General features: G+C 40.1%; 1 protein-coding gene across 3 annotated transcripts in view; it reads right to left on the bottom strand.

Moving 5' to 3' along the window:
• Nucleotides 1-19,125, bottom strand: part of CACNA2D1 (calcium voltage-gated channel auxiliary subunit alpha2delta 1) — a 671,705-nt gene that overhangs the window by 6,375 nt on the left and 646,205 nt on the right. For all 3 annotated transcript variants that reach the window (XM_054017298.1, XM_054017306.1, XM_054017317.1), the window contains 7 exons: nucleotides 17,703-17,774; nucleotides 15,979-16,131; nucleotides 15,835-15,887; nucleotides 12,651-12,706; nucleotides 12,390-12,519; nucleotides 9,948-10,060; nucleotides 5,857-5,939 (listed from right to left, as the gene is read on the bottom strand). In XM_054017298.1, the coding sequence (XP_053873273.1) occupies nucleotides 5,857-5,939; nucleotides 9,948-10,060; nucleotides 12,390-12,519; nucleotides 12,651-12,706; nucleotides 15,835-15,887; nucleotides 15,979-16,131; nucleotides 17,703-17,774 (660 nt within the window). The remainder of the gene's footprint in view (nucleotides 1-5,856; nucleotides 5,940-9,947; nucleotides 10,061-12,389; nucleotides 12,520-12,650; nucleotides 12,707-15,834; nucleotides 15,888-15,978; nucleotides 16,132-17,702; nucleotides 17,775-19,125) is intronic.

The following is a 19,125-nucleotide window of genomic DNA, read 5'->3' as shown; positions in this document are numbered from 1 at the left end:
TAACCTTTTCAAATCATTTAACTTCATGGAAGGCTGCCTGGAACTTCTCTTTCTTTCACAATCATTCTGTTATTTACAAACAATTTTCACACACTTCTTCCCATCTGCCAGCACTGTCAGACGCCGGACCTGTTCTTTTCCAATTCATAACACTACTCAGTCCTGAATCAGGATGTTTTAACTGGGACATTTTTTCTCTGTTACTAATCATTTGTAGTATGGATTTTCCCTCACCACCAAGAATCCTTTTTTGTCATTTTCTTTCCCTGCTAGGAGTGTGAGCGTTCCTGTAGTCAAAAATCACTTGCCAGTTCACCTCGACATCAAGGGTTGAGAGGAAAGAGTGGGAAGAGAGACAAATCCAAACACTATTTCCCCTAGTTAGGCAGTCCTACCACAATAACTTTACATAGGCTTATTTTCTGGCTATACAGTAGCATCCTAATTTAGTATCTTCATGTTAGCAGTCAATGTTTTTACATAGCCACACATTTACATCAAAGTAAGTGTATCAAAATCTACTGGGGGACAGCATGAGCTGTCAAAGAAACGTGTAAATACTTGCTACCCCTTCAGAAGCACACTACAACTAAATTTAACGTCATGTTATAAAATATTATTATTATTATGATTAATTAGTTGTATTGCACTAGCACTGAGGACCCCCAGTCATGGACCAGGACCCCATTGTGTTAGATGCTATATAAACACACAACAAAAATGAAGTTCCCTGCTCCAAAGAGCTTACAATCTTGACCTTTTAACATATATAGAAGACATTTTGAAAGCTGCATGTTGTAAGGAAAGCTCCTTGATTCAGCAAAGGACAACTGAGTTTGAGGTCCATTCTTGGTCATACGTAAACGTTGGGCTACTTTCTGCCACTAGATGGAGCCATAATTCCTATATGTACTACTTTCAGATTTCAGAGTACCAGCCGTGTTAGTCTGTATCCGCAAAAAGAACAGGAGTACTTGTGGCACCTTAGAGACTAACAAATTTATTAGAGCATAAGCTTTCGTGGACTACAGCCCACTTCTTCGGATGCATATAGAGTCAATATATGTTCCACTCTATATGCATCCGAAGAAGTGGGCTGTAGTCCACGAAAGCTTATGCTCTAATAAATTTGTTAGTCTCTAAGGTGCCATAAGTACTCCTGTTCTTTTTACTTTCAGATTGTCCTGATCAAGAAGTCCTTTGGGTAGACTATATGCCTTTTTTTGGAAAACAGTTGTGTCACCTCACTCACCCTAGCCATCAAAAGTTTTTTTGGCGCAATATTAGTGACCTTTCTTGTGATGCCTGATGTGTTGATCATTTCACTGGTAGCCCATTTCACAAATGAAAAATTCAATTTAGTCCAATCCTGCAACATGTTAAGCAGTCTCACAGCACCCACTGGCTTTGGTGGGAGTCGAGGGAGCTCAGTATCTTACAGGAGTGCTCTGACACTTGCATGTTGTTTTCCTTTTTTGTTTTGTTTTTGTTATTGTTATTTTTTAAAAGCAACCAAGTACAACTACATAACAGGGACAACCCCTTTTGCTGTGCCCTCCCAAAAAGAAGACAAAAAGAAAGCTATAATTCATTAACCAGATTGTCAGCTGGTGTAAATCAGTTTGGTTTCTGTGACTTTAACAGAGCTATATCGATTTACACCAGATGAGAACCTGACCCAAATTCACAGAATTATTAAGGGCTGGACTGAGGAACAAAAAGTTAACTTTGCATCTTGCCTAGTTTCCATCTACTGCTGATGAGAATCCATCTGTTGAAGTTGTGTTGTAAGGTTTTGCTTCCATGGGAGTTTTGGAATGCCGACACTGGATTGGGCCATTGGCAATTTAATTTATGGGCAGATTCTGCTAACCTTATGAATGATTAGTACCTTAATTGATTTCACTAAAGCTACTTATAGAGGAAGGCACTACTCAACGTGAATAAAGATGTCAGAATCTGGTCTTCATGTTTTACATGGGGCTGATGTTGGAGAGGAACTTTAATTCTTCCTCCCAATCTTGAACTGCACCTATTCAACTTCCTATGTTTACTAGTTATGAGACTGTTTAATACAGAGGTGGGCAAACTACGGCACATCCAGCCAGCGGGACCGTTCTGCCCGGCCCCTGAGCTCCTGGCCCAGGAGGCTAGCCCGGGTGCAATGCTCTGGGCAGCGGGGCTGTGAGCTCCTGGGGCAGCACAGCTGCAGAGGCATGCCGCAAGCCACCGGTGCTCCAAGCAGCGTGGTAAGGGGGCAGGGAGCGGGGGACGAGGGTTGGATAGAGGGTAGGGGAGTTCGCTGGGTGATCAGGGGCTGGGGGTGTGGATAGGGGTGAGGGCGGTCAGAGGGTGGGGAACAGGGGGCTTGAATGGGGGCGGGGGTTCTGGGGGAGGTCAGGGAGAAGGGGTGGTTGGATGGGGCAGGGGTCCCGGGGGCGGGGAGGCAGCCAGGAAGAAGAGGAGGGGTTGGATGGGGCGGCAGGGGGCAGTCAGGGGCGGGGTTCTGGGGATGGTCAGGGAGTGGGGTGGGGTGGGGTGGATGGAGAAGGGGTCCCAGGGGGGCAGTCAGGAATGAGAGGAGGGGTTGGATGGGGCAGCAGGGGGTAGTCAGTGTGGGAGTTCCGGGGGTGGTCCGGGAACAGGGGGGTTGAATGGGGGCAGGGGTTCCGGGGGGGGGCAGGGAGAAGGGGTGGTTGGACGGGGCAGGGGTCCCGGGGGGGCCATCAGGGGGCGAGAAGCAGGGGGGGTCAGATAGGGGGAGGGGGCCGGGCCATGCCTGGCTGGTTGGGATGGCACAGCCTCCCCTAACTGGCCCTCCATACAATTTCTGAAACCCGATAAGGCCCTCAGGCCAAAAACTTTGCCCGCCCCTGGTTTAATACGTTATGTGAAGCTCAGAAAAAAACAGCTATCAAACTAAGCATGAAGTTTTTTTATTGACGTCCAAGTGATTTAGCTTTTTCCAACACTAAAGGCAGTAAAGAAGATGAACTCTTACAACTGATTTGTTTTAGGTTTTTTTTACCTAGTTATAAATATCACCCTATCACCATAACTCTATATACTTAACCTTTCAAAAAATTATCTAAAACATTGCTGAAAATATTTTTAGAACATTTAGAAACAAATTTAATGTATCTACTGTATTTTAACATTGAAACTTAATTCCCATCATATTATAATGATTCTCTTTGTTCTTTTCATTGTTCATAGCTTTACATTAATAGTCATGGTAGCATCTCCCTCTAGTGGTCTGCTGAGAAGTTATACCAATACTGCTATCTATATTCTGACACTCTTCCACTGTACGAGGAACATGCTTTATGATATTACTCAGATCATCGGTTCTTTGGTATATTAGCAATAATGGGAGCTCAGAGTTTCCAAACTAATAAACATAACAAGGAGACAAAGATTGAGCTTTCTTTATGAACCCTGATGTCTCCACACACTAGTATTCTAGACTCATAGTGCTGAATCTTGTGTTCTGAAACATATATCAATATTTTTATTAGAAGCAAAAGTTCTCTTGTATCTTTACTAGCCAATGACACTGTGTTTTGCTGGATATTAGGTTAAAAAAAGTAAACATTTTTTTTTTATTCCTAATAACAAGCAATGAGTGTTATTATTTTGATCATCAACCTCTGTATGGACTTGGCGACACTGTGAACTTCTCCTAATGTTCTCCACAGCAATGATTTTGGCAAACCCTAAAGACAGCATTCAGTTATGCTGTGCCATGTATAGTTTTAGATTTGCAGGAACTGTAGTCTCTTCCAACTACTTTGTACCTCTGCTTATTTCTATGCAGAAAGTTTGTCCTAGATGTCTTCCTCATTTTCATCTTTACCAGGAACATAGGAAGCAATAAACATTTTGAAGGGCTAGCACGGAAGGTAATGACAGCGATATGAAAGAAGCTCAAATATTGCAGCTCTACAAAGCGGGCAGGTTCCTGACTCTATGGGGGCGATCCTCACAGTTCTATTAATTCTGATTTACAAGGCTCTGGGCAAGGCTTTTTAATTTTTAATTTTTCCTTAAATTGCTACAGGAATTTGTTCCAGGATTGCTGTTTTGGGGACCCATTTCATTTCATTTTCTTTCGTGGGCTTAGTTAGTAAAAAAGATTGTTACTCTTTTATGCAAAGAACAAAAACAAAACAAAACAAAAATTAGAGAAAGTAACTGACCATCCACACCATATGAAAACTTGCAGAAAAATGAAGGTAGGAGCGGACATCATGGCAGAGGCACGACTCGTTGTGCATATAGGCTGATCCTATTAATAACGGGCAAAGTAGCAAGTAGAGGAAAGGAAAGAAAACACAGAAAAAAAAGACATACAAGATGAGATTTCATGCAGTTTGCTGGCAGTTAGCAGAGTTAATGTGAAAGCATCCACTCAAGAGCAAATAAACTTAACCAAAATATTCCACTGTTACAGAGAACACATGACTTACACACCAATTAGCACATCAAGCTAGTAAGCAAGAGTTGTACTTTCACACACAATAACACCTGGATTGTCATCTGTTGGAAAAGTTCATACGATTAGGACTGTTTTTCAGTCCCTGTGGAAGCCAATTGTTTTGCATTTGCTGATCAAAAAGAAAGGTTTTTTTTAACATAATATTTTGTTTGTGAACACAAGAGGGTTTGAAAGAAAATCCATTCACCCCCAAGGCTTAGGCTTGTGTAAGCATCATGAACATCTCAGACATTACGTCTCCTTGGATTTAGCTATATCAAGACCCAGCACACTGTAACAACAGGATCAAACAGTGGCACTGGCAATTGCTTTTACAAAACCATTTGTCTGGTCCTCTTCGTTGAAAATAAGCCCTCTAGATTTCTGGCTACTAAATAAAGGAAGGACAGGTTTAGGAATATAGACAGGTATTCAACATGAAACAATTAATAGTTCCTAAAAAAGTAAAAATTTACTACTAAATTGCCTTCTGCAAATTCTGCAAACCCTTCATAGCTATTAACTCATTTGGTGTAAAAGCAGCTTCTAAAAAAAAGTAAATCTACAGTTTTGGGGTCAAATGCTTCAAAATGCCAAGTACCCTCAATACCCACTGTCTTCACTGAAGGCTGGAGAGCTCTCTTCACCTTGCATGATTGGGCCCTGAGAGAAGACAGCATTATGGATAAGGAGTAACCACTGCGATTTGCATTTTTAGATAACACACAGTTCAACAACCTATCAGTTAAGATTTGACATAACATTTTTGATTGCTTTTCTCTATTTCATACAGCATTTAAAAATGAAAGCGAAAAGGCTAACAAATTATCCCTCTATTTTTTCTTCACTGCAGAATGGATTTGTATTCCTAAGAGGCATGACATCCTGAAATAGAATGCTTTAAGGTCCAGATTTTTACAGGCATTTTGGTGTCTAGCTGCCTTTAAAAATCTGGCCCTAAGTATCTTTTCAGTATTCAGAAATACCAATGAACAAAGCTTATAGATTAGAGAAATAACCAGGATAACCATCTGAGTGCTTCCCAGAGCCATGGGGGAATTGTCTTTGGCACCATCATGTGCAGAGCTCTAGATTTCTTGACTTATTACTACTGCCAGGAATCATGTGTGAAAGTGCGGTGTTTACAAGAAAGGCAGATAAGAAAGCAGCTGTTAATTTTATGATAATCATGGAACATTTGAAATAAAGTGACTATGGTTCAGAGTGAACAGTATGTTTAATGAGAGATAGGTTACATAATCAGATGTCAGGTACACTAAAACATAGGGTTTATTGTTGTTCTGAAACATCTCCTATAACTGCTTTTACATGGAAAGACACTATCTCAGAATCTTAATGCCTTAAGAGTTCAACCTTACCGCATTATCGTTATCAAAGCAGACATCAGGCCCCTTTCGGTATCTGGGCTGCTTCACCATTTCACAAGGATTTGGCCCTTCATCTGATCTTTGGCTAAGGAATGTAACATTCTTTTCCTGTGTACAACACATTAGCAGCATCAACAACATTTATTTTTTATTTTTACTATCTCAAGCAGTTTAAGTGGTGTCAAATACTTATGGCCTCGTTCGTGACACATACTTTGCCAGCCATGGCTTTGTGATGATGTTGGTTGCATCACATTAACCGCCCACTGTTACTGTTCCCTATTAAAGAAAATGGAATTAATAGAAAAACGTGCTTTGTTTTGACTTGAGCAAGACTTTTGATACTGTCTCACATGACCTTCTCATAAACAAACTAGGGAAATGCAACCTAGATGGAGCTACTATAAGGTGGGTGCATAACTGGCTAGAAAACCATTCCCAGAGAGTAGTTATCAGTGATTCACAGTCAAGGGCATAGCGAGGGGGGTCCCACAGGGATCAGTCCTGGGTCTGGTTCTGTTCAATAGCTTTGTCAATAATTTAGATAATGGCATAGAGAGTACACTTATGAAGTTTGTGGATGATTCCAAACAGGGAGGGATTGCAAGGAGGATTAGATTAAAATTCAAAATGAGCTGGGCAAACTGGAGAAATGATCTGAAGTAAATAGGATGAAATTCAATAAGGACAAATGCAAAGTACGCCACTTAGGAAGGAACAATCAGTTGCATACATTCAAAATGGGAAATGACTATCTAGGAAGGAGTACTGTGGAATGGGATATGGGGGTCAGAGTGGATCACAAGGTAAATATGAGTGAACAGTGTAACACCGTTGCCAAAAAAATAAAAATAAAGAAACATCATTTGGGGATGTATTAGCAGGAGTGTTGTTAAGCAAGGCACAAGAAGGAATTATTACACACTACTCTGTACTGATTAGGCCTCAACTGGAGTATTGTGTCCAGTTCTGGGTGCCACATTTCAGAAAAGATGTGGACAAATTGGAGAAAGTCCAGAAAAGAACAACAAAAATGATTAAAGGTCTAGAAAATATGACCTCTGAGGGAAGATTGAAAAAATTGGGTTTGTTTAGTCTGGAGAAGAGAATACCGTCAGAGGACATGATAATTTTCAAGTAGTCTACTGTGTAGACCAGCCCACAGTAAGGGACAAAGATTTTCTTTGGGTTTCAGCTTTAGAGTGCAAGGGAAAACAGATGAAATGGCATACTCAGGGTCACTCGTCAGATCAATTGCAGAAACAAGAATAGGACCCAGGTCTCCTGAAACCTGGGTAGTGCCCCATCCACTGAGTCATTCTGCCTCATAGAGACTAGGACAATTCTATGCTTTGATGCAAGCACCCTGGACACACCATGGAACTGGATCGTACGGTTAATATTTCACTTTTGTCAACTGTCCCAATGCAAGACAAGGCACAATCCAGTTTACTGTATTCAGGATGCAAGATGGCATGGGATTTGGTCTTAAGCCTAAAATGTTAAAAAATAAATAAATGAAAAGACAACATACGGTCAATTTCTTCCCTAATTTACGTCTTAGCAGTATCCACCCACCCATTGATGCCATGGTGGTTTATATGTGATGAGATTTATGTCATGGGAGAAAGGAGAGTAAGAAACAGGGATAATAACTTAAAAGGCCATCAACATGAGCATATCCCTACCAGACAGCAGGAAGCGGAACCTAATAAACACCTATAGATGAATAGAACTCAAAGGTCATCCCTCCCATCTCTGTGCTGTCATGCTACATCTGCATTTCACAATGGGCCCTGGTTATGAAAAAGAAAGCTTGGCTTACTGCAGCTCAGGTGAATAATACATATAGCAATTCATTTAGTGAAAAATTAGCCCAGCCAGCTGCTCAAGCTTTCATCTACTGCCCCTAGCCCTGTGAAGTAAAATGCACCATGGGAAAGTTGCACCGTTTCTTATTAAACTTGCTTTAGTTTGTGCAGCAGGCCCTGTACATAACCTGTAGACAGTACCTGTAGTTAATCAAACTGACATGGAGCCAAGCCGGTCAGAGTAGCAGCCTACATTTACCTGGTGCTACAGTGCCAGTGATGCTGCTTCCACTGATGTAACCTCCCTTTCATCAGAAGTGCAGGCAGAATTCCAGTGTCGTAATTAATGTGATACTTAATGTATCATTTTTGCCGAGGGATTTCCACCATCTTCACCATAAGCAGCTTTATCATCAGGTACAGGAGTAGCAATGCTTTTATAGGGATTTGCAAATCTCTCCTCATGGACCTCCTTGCATGTCAGGAATATGTATTTCTGGCAGCAATATTTTTCTACTGTCTGGATTAATCGGTCAGATTCTGGCTCCTTGCCTCAACATCCGAACGCCACTTCAGTGTGCATAAGGGCCAAAAAGAGTGCAAGGAGAATTCCCCTGGCACAGTATATGCTGTCCTATGCGGCTCCTGTCGCTATTGCATATGGGATGTGTTTACCAGGGATGGAGATGAGAAGGAGTAGCTATAGTCCTGAGCAGCCCATAGACAACAGGGGGAAAGCTGCCATAATTTAGAATAGTGCGCTGGAGGCTAGAGGGAACTTGTGCAAAGTGCTCTATATTAGAGCCTGCATGGGCCTATTTTTTAAGTCTCATTCCCATCCCATCCCGCAATACCCATTCCCAGCCGCTCCTGCATTGTTTCTTCCATTTTTATCCTGCTCCCACCTGGAAAAAGCCACAGATCCTGAAAATCCCACAAGAGAGACAGATTCCCCCATGTTACTAACAAAACAAAACAAAAACCAACCAAACAAAAAGACGGTTGGTTAGGATATTTTATGTATATATATAAACGAAATTCAGACAACTTTTACAATGAGAAGAATAAATCAAATATTGCTTAAACCATATAAAATACTTAACTCCTGTTATCATAGATATCAAATCTCTTTCTATCCCTCGCTTAAATTTAAGTATTAAAGGCTTTATTTAAAAAAAAAAAGGAGAAACTTGCTTTACATTGCTGAAATTCTATTTATGACACACCAACGAGAGATTTGGTGTTTTCCACAAATTACCGCAGCCTAGGTTTTTTGCCCACCCAATCCCTCAACGAAGTACATTTTACCCGCTATTATGGCAGCTGGTCCTGCGGGAGCCGTGGGATCCCAGTCCCGTTGCAGGACTCTGCTCTATACTCTGCTTGTATTCTCTGCTCTGTGCCTCCTGCAGTCTATGAAGAAGCCCCCTGGGTGGCAAACACAGGAACTGCGGCTTCCAGGGCCAGAACAGCTCCAGCCCCAGCAGAATGATCTACGGGCAACAGGTGCTCTTGCACCCTACAGTATGTCAGCCACATTAGACAGATGATTGGTGAAGCCTGGTCCCATTACCCCTGCCTTGGGCTGTGCCTTCCGGCTTGTGCGTCTCAGCAGAGGCATTTCTCTTTACCCTGTCAGCTCTACTCAGAATGGCTGCAGACCCCAGAGCACCCAATACATGTGAACAGGCGCTTTTCACTTCTTACTCTCTCCCCTTGGTGAGGGGAGAGAAACTAGTATGTGATTCATGCTTAATGAATCAGGTAGCATGCAACTGTTAAGCTCTGGCCTCTCCCCTTCTATTTCTTCAGGTCAGTCACCAAGTGGTGTGACAAACTGAGGGGCTTGGGATGCACCTTTTGGTCCTCTGCAGAAAGGCTGCTTTCTACAAGTTGCACCAATAGCAGGATACTATGACAACAGGCCATTATATACTTCAGTGATGGCTGCCCTGACCAACTGATGAGTCATTCCAGTGCACGGGCTTCAGAAGATTTTTGCCTGGTAACACAGACTGGGAACAGGTACTAAGACCAGCATATCAAATATATGCACAAAAAAATTCTTAACACTTTGAAATGATTCCTATTTAGCCCATGCTATGTTTTTTGTATACAAAATGTATCTGATAATCATCTGCTGACTCAGATACCACAGTGATGTGTGTCACAGAAATGTATATAAATAGGCATATTTCTCCAAATCCTGTTCTAATATTTGGTCAACAAACATCAGTTTATGCTACTAGAAGTTCTGACTTTAAAGGATACCCGGCTTTTCTGCTTGCATCAATGGCTTTGGGTCACAGGAACGGCACATCCGTTGGCTGTCACTAATTATAAATACTAGATTGGTGTGTGAAAGCTTTTCTGCATGATAAAGTCTGAAAAAGAAACACAACTCTAGTTAAAAAAAGCAACAATATATCTTCAGGGGCTTGTCACATTCACTAATGATATCACAGGTAACAACTTTATAGATTGAACTAGACTGCTATACAAGGGACAGCTGGTCTTTTTTAAGAATAGCAAGGACCATTCAAGGGGAAATTTTGTAATCTTTATTGACAGGAGTGTTGTTCTACATTAGAGCAGATGCTGTGATTAAAAAATGAAAAAAGGGCACAGGGTGACCTTATACCACTAAGCAGCAAGTTGCATGCTGCTAAATCAGTAACTCCACTAAGTAGTGAAACCAGTTCAGCTACAATTTCTCTACTGCCAATGTGGTGTGAAAAGAAAAGCCACTCTAAACAGGATAGGAAATGAGGGTTTAATATGAGTAGTGAGAATACTGACATCTTTAGAAATCTAAATGAGCCTTTTCAGTTAGAATATAATGTATTTGAGTACATCACATCTCTATTTGATACCGTGTTTCTTAGACACTATAGTTAAGAGAATTTATGCACTTGGCTTATTTTCAGGTGTTTATACTGTATACTTTGACAGCTAGATGGAGGGATAGATAGGTGTAAATAAGCATCCAAGTGAGTGGAGAAATAATGTAAAACTCAGCGACAAAGAGAATATTTTCTAATTGCTGAAGAAAAGCTTTTATGTTGTTCTGAATTTAGAGAGCTATTTATTTGTAACTGGCTTCCTGACACACTTTTGCGCCCATCTAACAAAAACAGGCAAAACGTATCCTTTGGTGTAAGTGGATAAAACTTCATTGACCTCAGTGGAGTTTATCCCAATGGCTAAATTTGAACCAACAACTCCTTCAGGTCATCTGTAATTTTACAAATGACTCATCCACACTAGTTGACCATTTTAGGGGCCCAAACATATCTTCTGATTAAATCAGTGAAAGAGAATCTCTGAGGATGGCTCCGTTTCTGTCCATAGTAGCACCATTCTACCCTTTATGGAATTCAGTATTTGACCCTGTGCTGTGATTGTGTCCAATTCCCTGTGTGTACGTTGCTGGACTGAAATACCTTATGAAACATTTTCCAGGTGTTCAAGGCTTGGCTGTTTATAGCAGTTCTGTTGTCTCCAACACTTTCAGAAATTGCTAATAACTGTCAGCCCTTGTTTCTGTAGGCTCTGGCATGAGGCACGGTATTGTGTGTAAGGTTATTATACTCCAGGGGAAGGGTGAGCAGAGACTACATGTGGGCAAATATAAAGAGAAGCAGTAAGCATAAAAGCATGCTTACTTTTTGGCATGGAGTGGAGGAACCAAGGCTTGACACACTTGCACATCCACTCCAATATTCAAGAGTACCAGATTAAAAAACAGAACAAAGTGGCATGGAGGAGACGAGGGTTTAAATACAATTCTCATCATGCTAATGAGGTGCTTAGCTCCGTGTTTCCCACTCTGACTTCTCTCTCTTGCTATTGCATAGCCAGAAACGTTCTCTTTAATACAGGATCAGGTACTCAGTGCTGGTGATCATTTCTTACCTTGTACACTTACATCATTTGTGCCATATCTGTGCTATGCTATAACACACCCTAAATGTCCTCTTTTTTATCTATTTGTAGCTTAATGTTTGTTTAAGGATTTTAAACTGAATGATCACAAATCTGTCTACACGGAGATCTTCAAATGGCTTCTTTTTTTTTGAACAGGTTAATTGTATGGTAATTTTTATAATCTTTCACTTTAGAAAATCTGTCAATCTAATAATTTAGGATAGAAGAAATTTTTGAGTCTCCCAAACTATATTGAGATTGTAACATCTTTAATGAAAGCAGCAGCAGCGTTACTGGACAACTCAAGGCAAAATATCAAGAAGCTGATCAACACTTTAACATTATCTGCATTTAAATTTATAATGGAATGCACAAACAAACCCCTCTGTTCTAAATATCTTTGATAGAACTCAAGAATTTCAATTAATAAATTAGAAAAAAAATACAGTGAAAAAAATTAGGAATAAAATGTATTAAACACCAATTATCCTACTAAAATATATGTGGAGACAGTCCCATACAACAGAAAAACACAACTTGTGGTAAAATAATTCTGTGCACTATTATTGCTGTTTCAATCTGTACTAATACACACATATACATTCTGTCATGTATGTACTACACTACACATATGTATGTAGATCTTTATCTTTCTTAGATAAATTTGATAAGATTATGACACAGTATAGTTTATCCTTCAGACAGTAAAGTAATTACCTACTTCTAAGATTAATATGCACAAAAAAGACTCCTCTTTACATTTTGTATTCAAAGTTGAAAATTTACCTGGAACAGTTTATACAGTCTACAATCCCACCAAAGGATTTATCATCATTTTCAAAGAAATACTGAGTTTGCTCAGTAATGCAGCTCTGTTTGGATAGGATAGTAGCGTAATCCTCATCATCTGCTTCCGCTGAGGAGAAAGAAAAAACAGAAACATTTTCAACTTATATAGTAGAGTGAGCAGAATTTGGCTGGCACCTGGATTCTTATCTTCTAGTTCATTCAAAGTTGACCCTTTAACAAACCTGAGTCTTGACTTACCTGCCTCAAGGAAACGTGGAAAAGTCAGGCCCAAAAACAGCTGTTGCAAGATAGACCTGAGCACAGAAAAATAATTTTGTAGTGAAATAGTTATTTACCTCTCCTTTAAACATAGCTTTGCTAATATGGGAGCCCTGATTGTTTGCAGGAGACCCTAAATACCACTGGGATAAAAATAATGGTTAATAACAACAGCAACAACATAGCTTAATTGCACTTATACCAACTAATATGAATGTGTTTCTTTAATATCTTACATTTTGTCAGTCACCCTCTTCTTCCCCTTCAGCTTCTGTCCCACATTATCTTTTTACTTGACAATCAATATTCAGTGCCCTTTTAACCCATAATTCAGCTAGCAGAGATGCTGAAGAGCAGTTTAACTGTCATCCTTTAAGATCTCCACAGAATGTTAAACAGGAATCCTGAGATATCTCTCACATTTAAACCAATTAGGATGCCTTAAATGACAATAGTCATACATAGCTCAAGGGGCTTCCGGTACTTTCCACTGATTAAGCCTCACAAGCCTCCTGTGAGGCAGATAAATGCTGGAGATTCTAACCATTTCATATAAAAGTCATCTCTGTGCTGGCAACTTGTATTTCTATCTCCACTTCTGCACTTCAGCCTATCCCTGTCATTTCTTCCTCAATGCTGCGAAAAAATTACGCTTAACTCGGATAACGCTAAGCTCTTATTTTTCTGCCCACATCACTCCTATTTCAATTATTGGAACCTCCTCCTCTCTGGTTCGTCTGTCATCCACAATGCCCAACCCCTCCTACCATAACCACTACAATTAGATTCCTTCCATCATCACTCCCTCTCTTTGAATCCCTCCCCCAGCTCCTTCTTCATTAACTTTAAACTTCTTGTCCTCACCTTCCAGGCCTTACTTCTGCCATCAGATCTGTCCTAGTCTATTATTGTGGCACCCTACTCCCCCATATATTCTATAACTCATAAATGCCAGTCTTGATGAACCTTTAATCTGCTTCCTCCACAGCCTCATATATTTTTTAATAAAATATATCTGCCAGTTATTTCTGTGGCTAGGGCTCTGCAATACTGCATCAAACATTGGGTTTGTTTACATAACATCAGGACTGGGATTGCTGCATGGGCCATCTGCTTGTCAGTAAGGATGAAGAGAAACCTCATGTCATTCAACAGTGACTCCGCTGGCTGACCCAGAAGGAAGTCCCCATCAAGCCCTTTTTAGCTTGAAAGAAAGTGATCATGGAATTCACTGAGGATGAGAGCGAGAGGAAGCCTGAAAAAATGGGGAAGAGCCTCAAAGTTTCCCAGAGTGCAGAGGACAGAAGATATTTACTTAACTGATTCCTCATGCTTCCCAAAAAAGCTTTGAAAATTGTCCCTCACTATCCTATTCCAAATTTTTGCCCGAAACGTAACAGTTATCCTTAACCCAGCTTCTCCTATTTCTCTGCATTTGCTTTCACTAGCTGCCTTGCTGAAATGCACTCTGATCGGCCCTTTCTATTCCACTTCCCTAATGGCCTCTCAGCCTGCTTGTGGCCTAGATTCCATTTCAAAAATTTCCAATGAAAGCACTTTCTTGTGGCGCTTTCAACTGAAACTCTGTGGAAAACAAGACCCAAGTCTAAATTGAGTCCAGATCTCTGAGTTTGATTTGAACACTGATAACCCACATTTCTCTGTTTGAGTAGAGCTTAGGTTTCATTCCTGGATCATTTCCCATCTCTGGTTTTGAGGTTCATTTTTGTTCCAGAAAACAAAGATCTTAACTATTCCTGTTAACTAAATGTAACCAATAATAAAAACAAATATCTAAAGTCTTCATAGTGCCATCTGTGAGATAACTGCTCTCTATATATTTGTTCAGCTGTGATATATTGCAATGCTTACCTCCAAATAGTGTAAATTACCTACTATTGTGCTATAGAATATGCACCACAAAACTTTATCATGAAGGACAGATAATCTCAGAGGGTAAAATTCACACCAGTGCAGAAGGCCTGCCTGACGCTGACCATATCACTTAAGTCCAAATTAAATTTTTGCTGTATGGTTTTGGTATCACAGAGATGCTTAATCTGTAGAGGGCTGAATTTAATTATATATGCATTATGAAACTAGCAAAACAATTTTTGTGGCTATTGCTAATTACTGCACGGATTTAATTCCAAAATGAGACAACTCTGTGGTGTGGAGTTTTAGATCAGTTTCTATATTTATTTGGTATTGTGTTTAGCTAAAGATAGTAACCATTAAAACAGTTAAGAGGTGAAATCCTGACTCCACTGAAGTCAATCCCAAAATTCTCATTGAGTTCAAGAGAATCAGGATTTCATCCAATAGGTCTAAAAGTTAAAATTGACTGCCATTTCCTCTTCCCTGTTCTGTGACAGTCTCTAAGGTATATGTTGCTGGAACATTACCCAAAGTTCTTTTAGTTCTTACAGAGTAAGTATAGTTTTGTTGTTTAAATTGAGCAAAGGAAGAAAAATGGAAACAAGCTGTTATACTATATTGTTTTATATGTGGCTTCTTCCGTGAAACAGTATCACTAGTTTATAGTATCTTTGATAAAAAGACAATGAACAAAACCAACTGATTCTTTCAATGAGCAACTTTCAGTGAATTACACTACCAAACAATGCATTTTAATGGCATCTGGTGTTCTGAAATAGGACTTGCTTATGTTTTCCAATAGATGCCCTTATGTGCCTAACAAAACGATTCATTGACACCTCAAAAACTGACTCTTTCTCAACCTACTTGCTTAATAATGCACTTGAAAAAGAACAATACAGTGAGTTATGAATCGAATAAGTCCCTCTGAAAGCTGCATGTCAGCAACCTAGATTAAAGATGATTCAACCCAAACCAACTCCTGCACCTACACATGCTCAATGTAGATTGAGAACAGAGAATTACGAAGTCTGGGAAGTCTCATTTTGATTTAAGATCAATAAAATGAAGTTTCCAAGGAGTCTGGGGAAGTTACTAAAAATGTTCACTGTCTGAGGCTGCAGCCCTTAAGACTCCAGAACAGCTCCTAGGAACTGAAGAGTCTGTTATTATCATACATAGACACTATAGAAAGAAGAAACTAATTGTTACCAAATACATTTTCTTTTTGCTGAACTCTTAATTATGACTTTGATATAAACATTACCAGAATTTTTGAACTTACCAAGCGGCTGCAGAGGCCCACCATCCGACATGCAAAATCTCCGCTACTGTAGGCTACAAAATGAAGTATAAAGATTGCACCATTAGTACAAGTATCTGCACATAGGTAAGGGGAATGCTGATAACTTGGCAAGCGGATACTAACTACGTATGCAGAACGAAGACCAGCTCCTTGCTTTGGTTCTTCTTCAGGATCACACACAGACTGATAGTCGTAAGACTTGTTAAAGGCGTATAAGGACATGTTAATGAGGTTTCGCATCAGGTCAGGGTCAATCTCACCAAAGAATCGTCCAATCTGGAGCAGAAAATTGTAAAAAAGATGAGTTTAAACACTTCTAAGCTGATGTCACGTGATAAATGATATACATATAATTTACATATTCTGATTGATGATGCTGAATTCAAAGAAGGTATAAATCCTATAATTCTTACTATAGGATAATGGTGATAAATTACAAAAGTCTTTCATTTTATGTTCATTTTGCATTTACTTTACATTCTCTAAAATAATAAATTGTTTTCCAGACCTACTCAGGCAAAACTCTAAATGACTTCAGGGGAAGTTTGGCCTGATTTATAGCTGAATGATTTGGTTCATTGTTATTATTATAAAACCCATAAGGGACTCATTTTTCACACGGGCATCAACCTGACTATTTCCATATCTACTCTGAGTGTTTAGTTTTTTTCCTTATGAATAAATGACTGCACATGCAATATTTTAGGTACAAACTCCAAGGCCATTTTTGAATGTTCGACTCTTGATGTGATTAGATGTTAGTTTGTGTTTCCCCCTAATGTTTGTACTCATTCCATCAACAGTTACCAAAATCTGTTCACATGCTATCTCAGTATCTCCTATATGGTGCTTACCTCATTTTTTCTAGGTGGAAAAAGGTGGAAACAACCAAAAAGATGCTTCTGTGGCATATTGACAACTTTACCATATAATTCCTGAATTAGGAATTCAGGAAAAGTAGATTGCTGCACCCCACCACATGGGGAGCCACCATCTTCTCCAGAGATCAAAATTTCCCATGCTCTGGCTTTCCAGCTGAACTGGGATCTTACCTTCCATTACATAACTGACTATAGTTGTGTCACATCAAACAACAGCTATTGCACTGCAACGTTGCACTGTGATGTCATAACACCAAGACACGATGATGGTGATGATAATATGTTGCAGTCTCATGAAATGGATTCTTGATGCAATAATTCTTCAGTGTAACAATTAGATTTGATAGAAAATGTTTCATAGGAACTTTTTTTTTTTTATGAAAAATGGCTTTTTGATTAAATGGACATTTTCCACAACTGAAAACCAAAATATTTTTGTTTTGTTTTTTTTGACAGAAGCTCTAAAAAGTACTGGAAAAAAATTGAATTTTTTCATAGAAAAAATATAACGTCTTCATGTTCTCATACATTAACACAGAATAATTCTGTGCTCCAGGCACTTACACTACATTATCTCTATGTTTCAAGCAGTCTGTCTCAGGGAAACGATGCAAACTCTTCATCCCATTTCTTATTCACTCCCTTAAATCACTATAACCAGGGCCACCTTAGCGCAGGCCTAGACACGTCAAGTCACTAGTAAGACAGTGATAAAAGCTAGCAAATTATATGAAATTTGAGATTTGGCAAATTTTCTTTGTGGTTTGGAATGAGTCTGTGATTCATCACCTCAAACTCTGATAACCATGATTTAAATAAATGATAGGAGGTCAATGAAGAGCCATACTCTATCTTTGTATAGTGAACTTAGGTTAACAGGTCATTTTTAATTATAAACTCTCTCTGTCTTAATGGAGAAGTGAGTCAGTCTCATGTTTAATTGCATGAATTTAAAAACACATATACCTGTTGGGTATATTCATCCTGATTTGACATCAAAAGAAATCCACCGTCATCAAGAACAACACAATCCAGGTGCTATTACAAGGGGGAAAAAAAGGTATCTTTTTCAGGAAAGTTACAGAAAATGGTTCTCTTTCCAAGCAGCCAGACACAATCCCTGAGAAAAGGCTGACATTCAGCATTTCAGATATATCTTAAAATCAATGTGGCCCGGACTGGAGTGTCCCTTTTCAAAAGAAATCAGCTTGGCTACAAAGAATCTGCACGTTTAACCTAGTTTCCAACTCTCAAGATCTAGAGGTTTCATGTAAAACATTAGTATCTGGAGAACTTCACACTCATTGTTCCCTTGCTCTAGTAACTATTGTTTTACCCATTAACACCTGGGAAAGGTGTTTTCTGACTTTACCTCTGGTATTCAGAAAGTATAAGTAGGGGAGACTATGTTCAGGACTCTAGGGCATGAGGCCAACAGCCCTGAATCCATAAGTGTTGTAAAATTTTGCTCAAGGGACCCACTTGTGGCTTAATTTTATTTAACTTATTTTTGTAAATTATTTGTTCAGGATACTTAACTAGCCCTAAGAGTGCAATGTCCTTACAAAACCCCTTCATACATGGATCACAGCTCAGATAAAGGGATTGCAACTTTTGATTTGGTCTTAGCTCAGGCTTAGAGACCATTCTGATTTGTAGCTTTTAGCGGTAGGAGTCTTAAAACAGCAAACCTGGGCTTGCTGCCTATAATTATTTTCACATTATTTACTTTATTTCGCTCTGTTTTTTTCACCCCCTTCAGATGATGAACCCCCTCTTCTCCAACTAGGGTACCAGTTCCACATAGAGCTAAGAGCCATTTTCTCTGCTGCTGTCCCAGTGGCAAGGATGGATTCCTGCAGGTGCCAGGTGCTGGGGTCAGAAAGTCCACTGATTAACTATAGAGCAGCGTTTCTCAAACTGGGGTCTGCACGCAGACACCTGGGGGTCCCCAAGGGTACTCTGGGGGTCTGCGGGCCCTGTTAATCAACTCCTTCCCCTCTCTCCCTCAACTTCTCCCCCTCCCTCCCAGTGCCTCCTGCATGCTGGGGAATGGCTGTTCAGCGGTGTGCAGGAGGCGCGAGGAGGAAGGGGGAGGAGCCAGAAAGAGGTGGGGAAGAGGAGGGGCAAGCGTGGAGTGGGGACGGGCAGAGGTGGGCTGGGAGTAGGGCCTTGGCGGAAGGGGTGGAGTGGGGGCAAGGCCTGGGGCTGAGCAGGAGTTTGGGGTTTAAAATTTTTTAAATTCAATCCTCGGGTTGCTAAAGTTTCAGAACCGCTGCTATATAGCATACACTGATCTTCCTGTGGCCTGAGGATGTGGTGCTGCTGCCTGGGCCTGACAATTAGCCATAAATCCCACACCCAACAGTCATTCTCCCAACCCCACAAA

The sequence above is a fragment of the Malaclemys terrapin genome, chromosome 1 (assembly GCF_027887155.1).
Source record: "Malaclemys terrapin pileata isolate rMalTer1 chromosome 1, rMalTer1.hap1, whole genome shotgun sequence".
Lineage (NCBI taxonomy): Eukaryota > Metazoa > Chordata > Testudines > Emydidae > Malaclemys > Malaclemys terrapin.
This window is presented reverse-complemented; position numbering and strand designations above follow the sequence as displayed.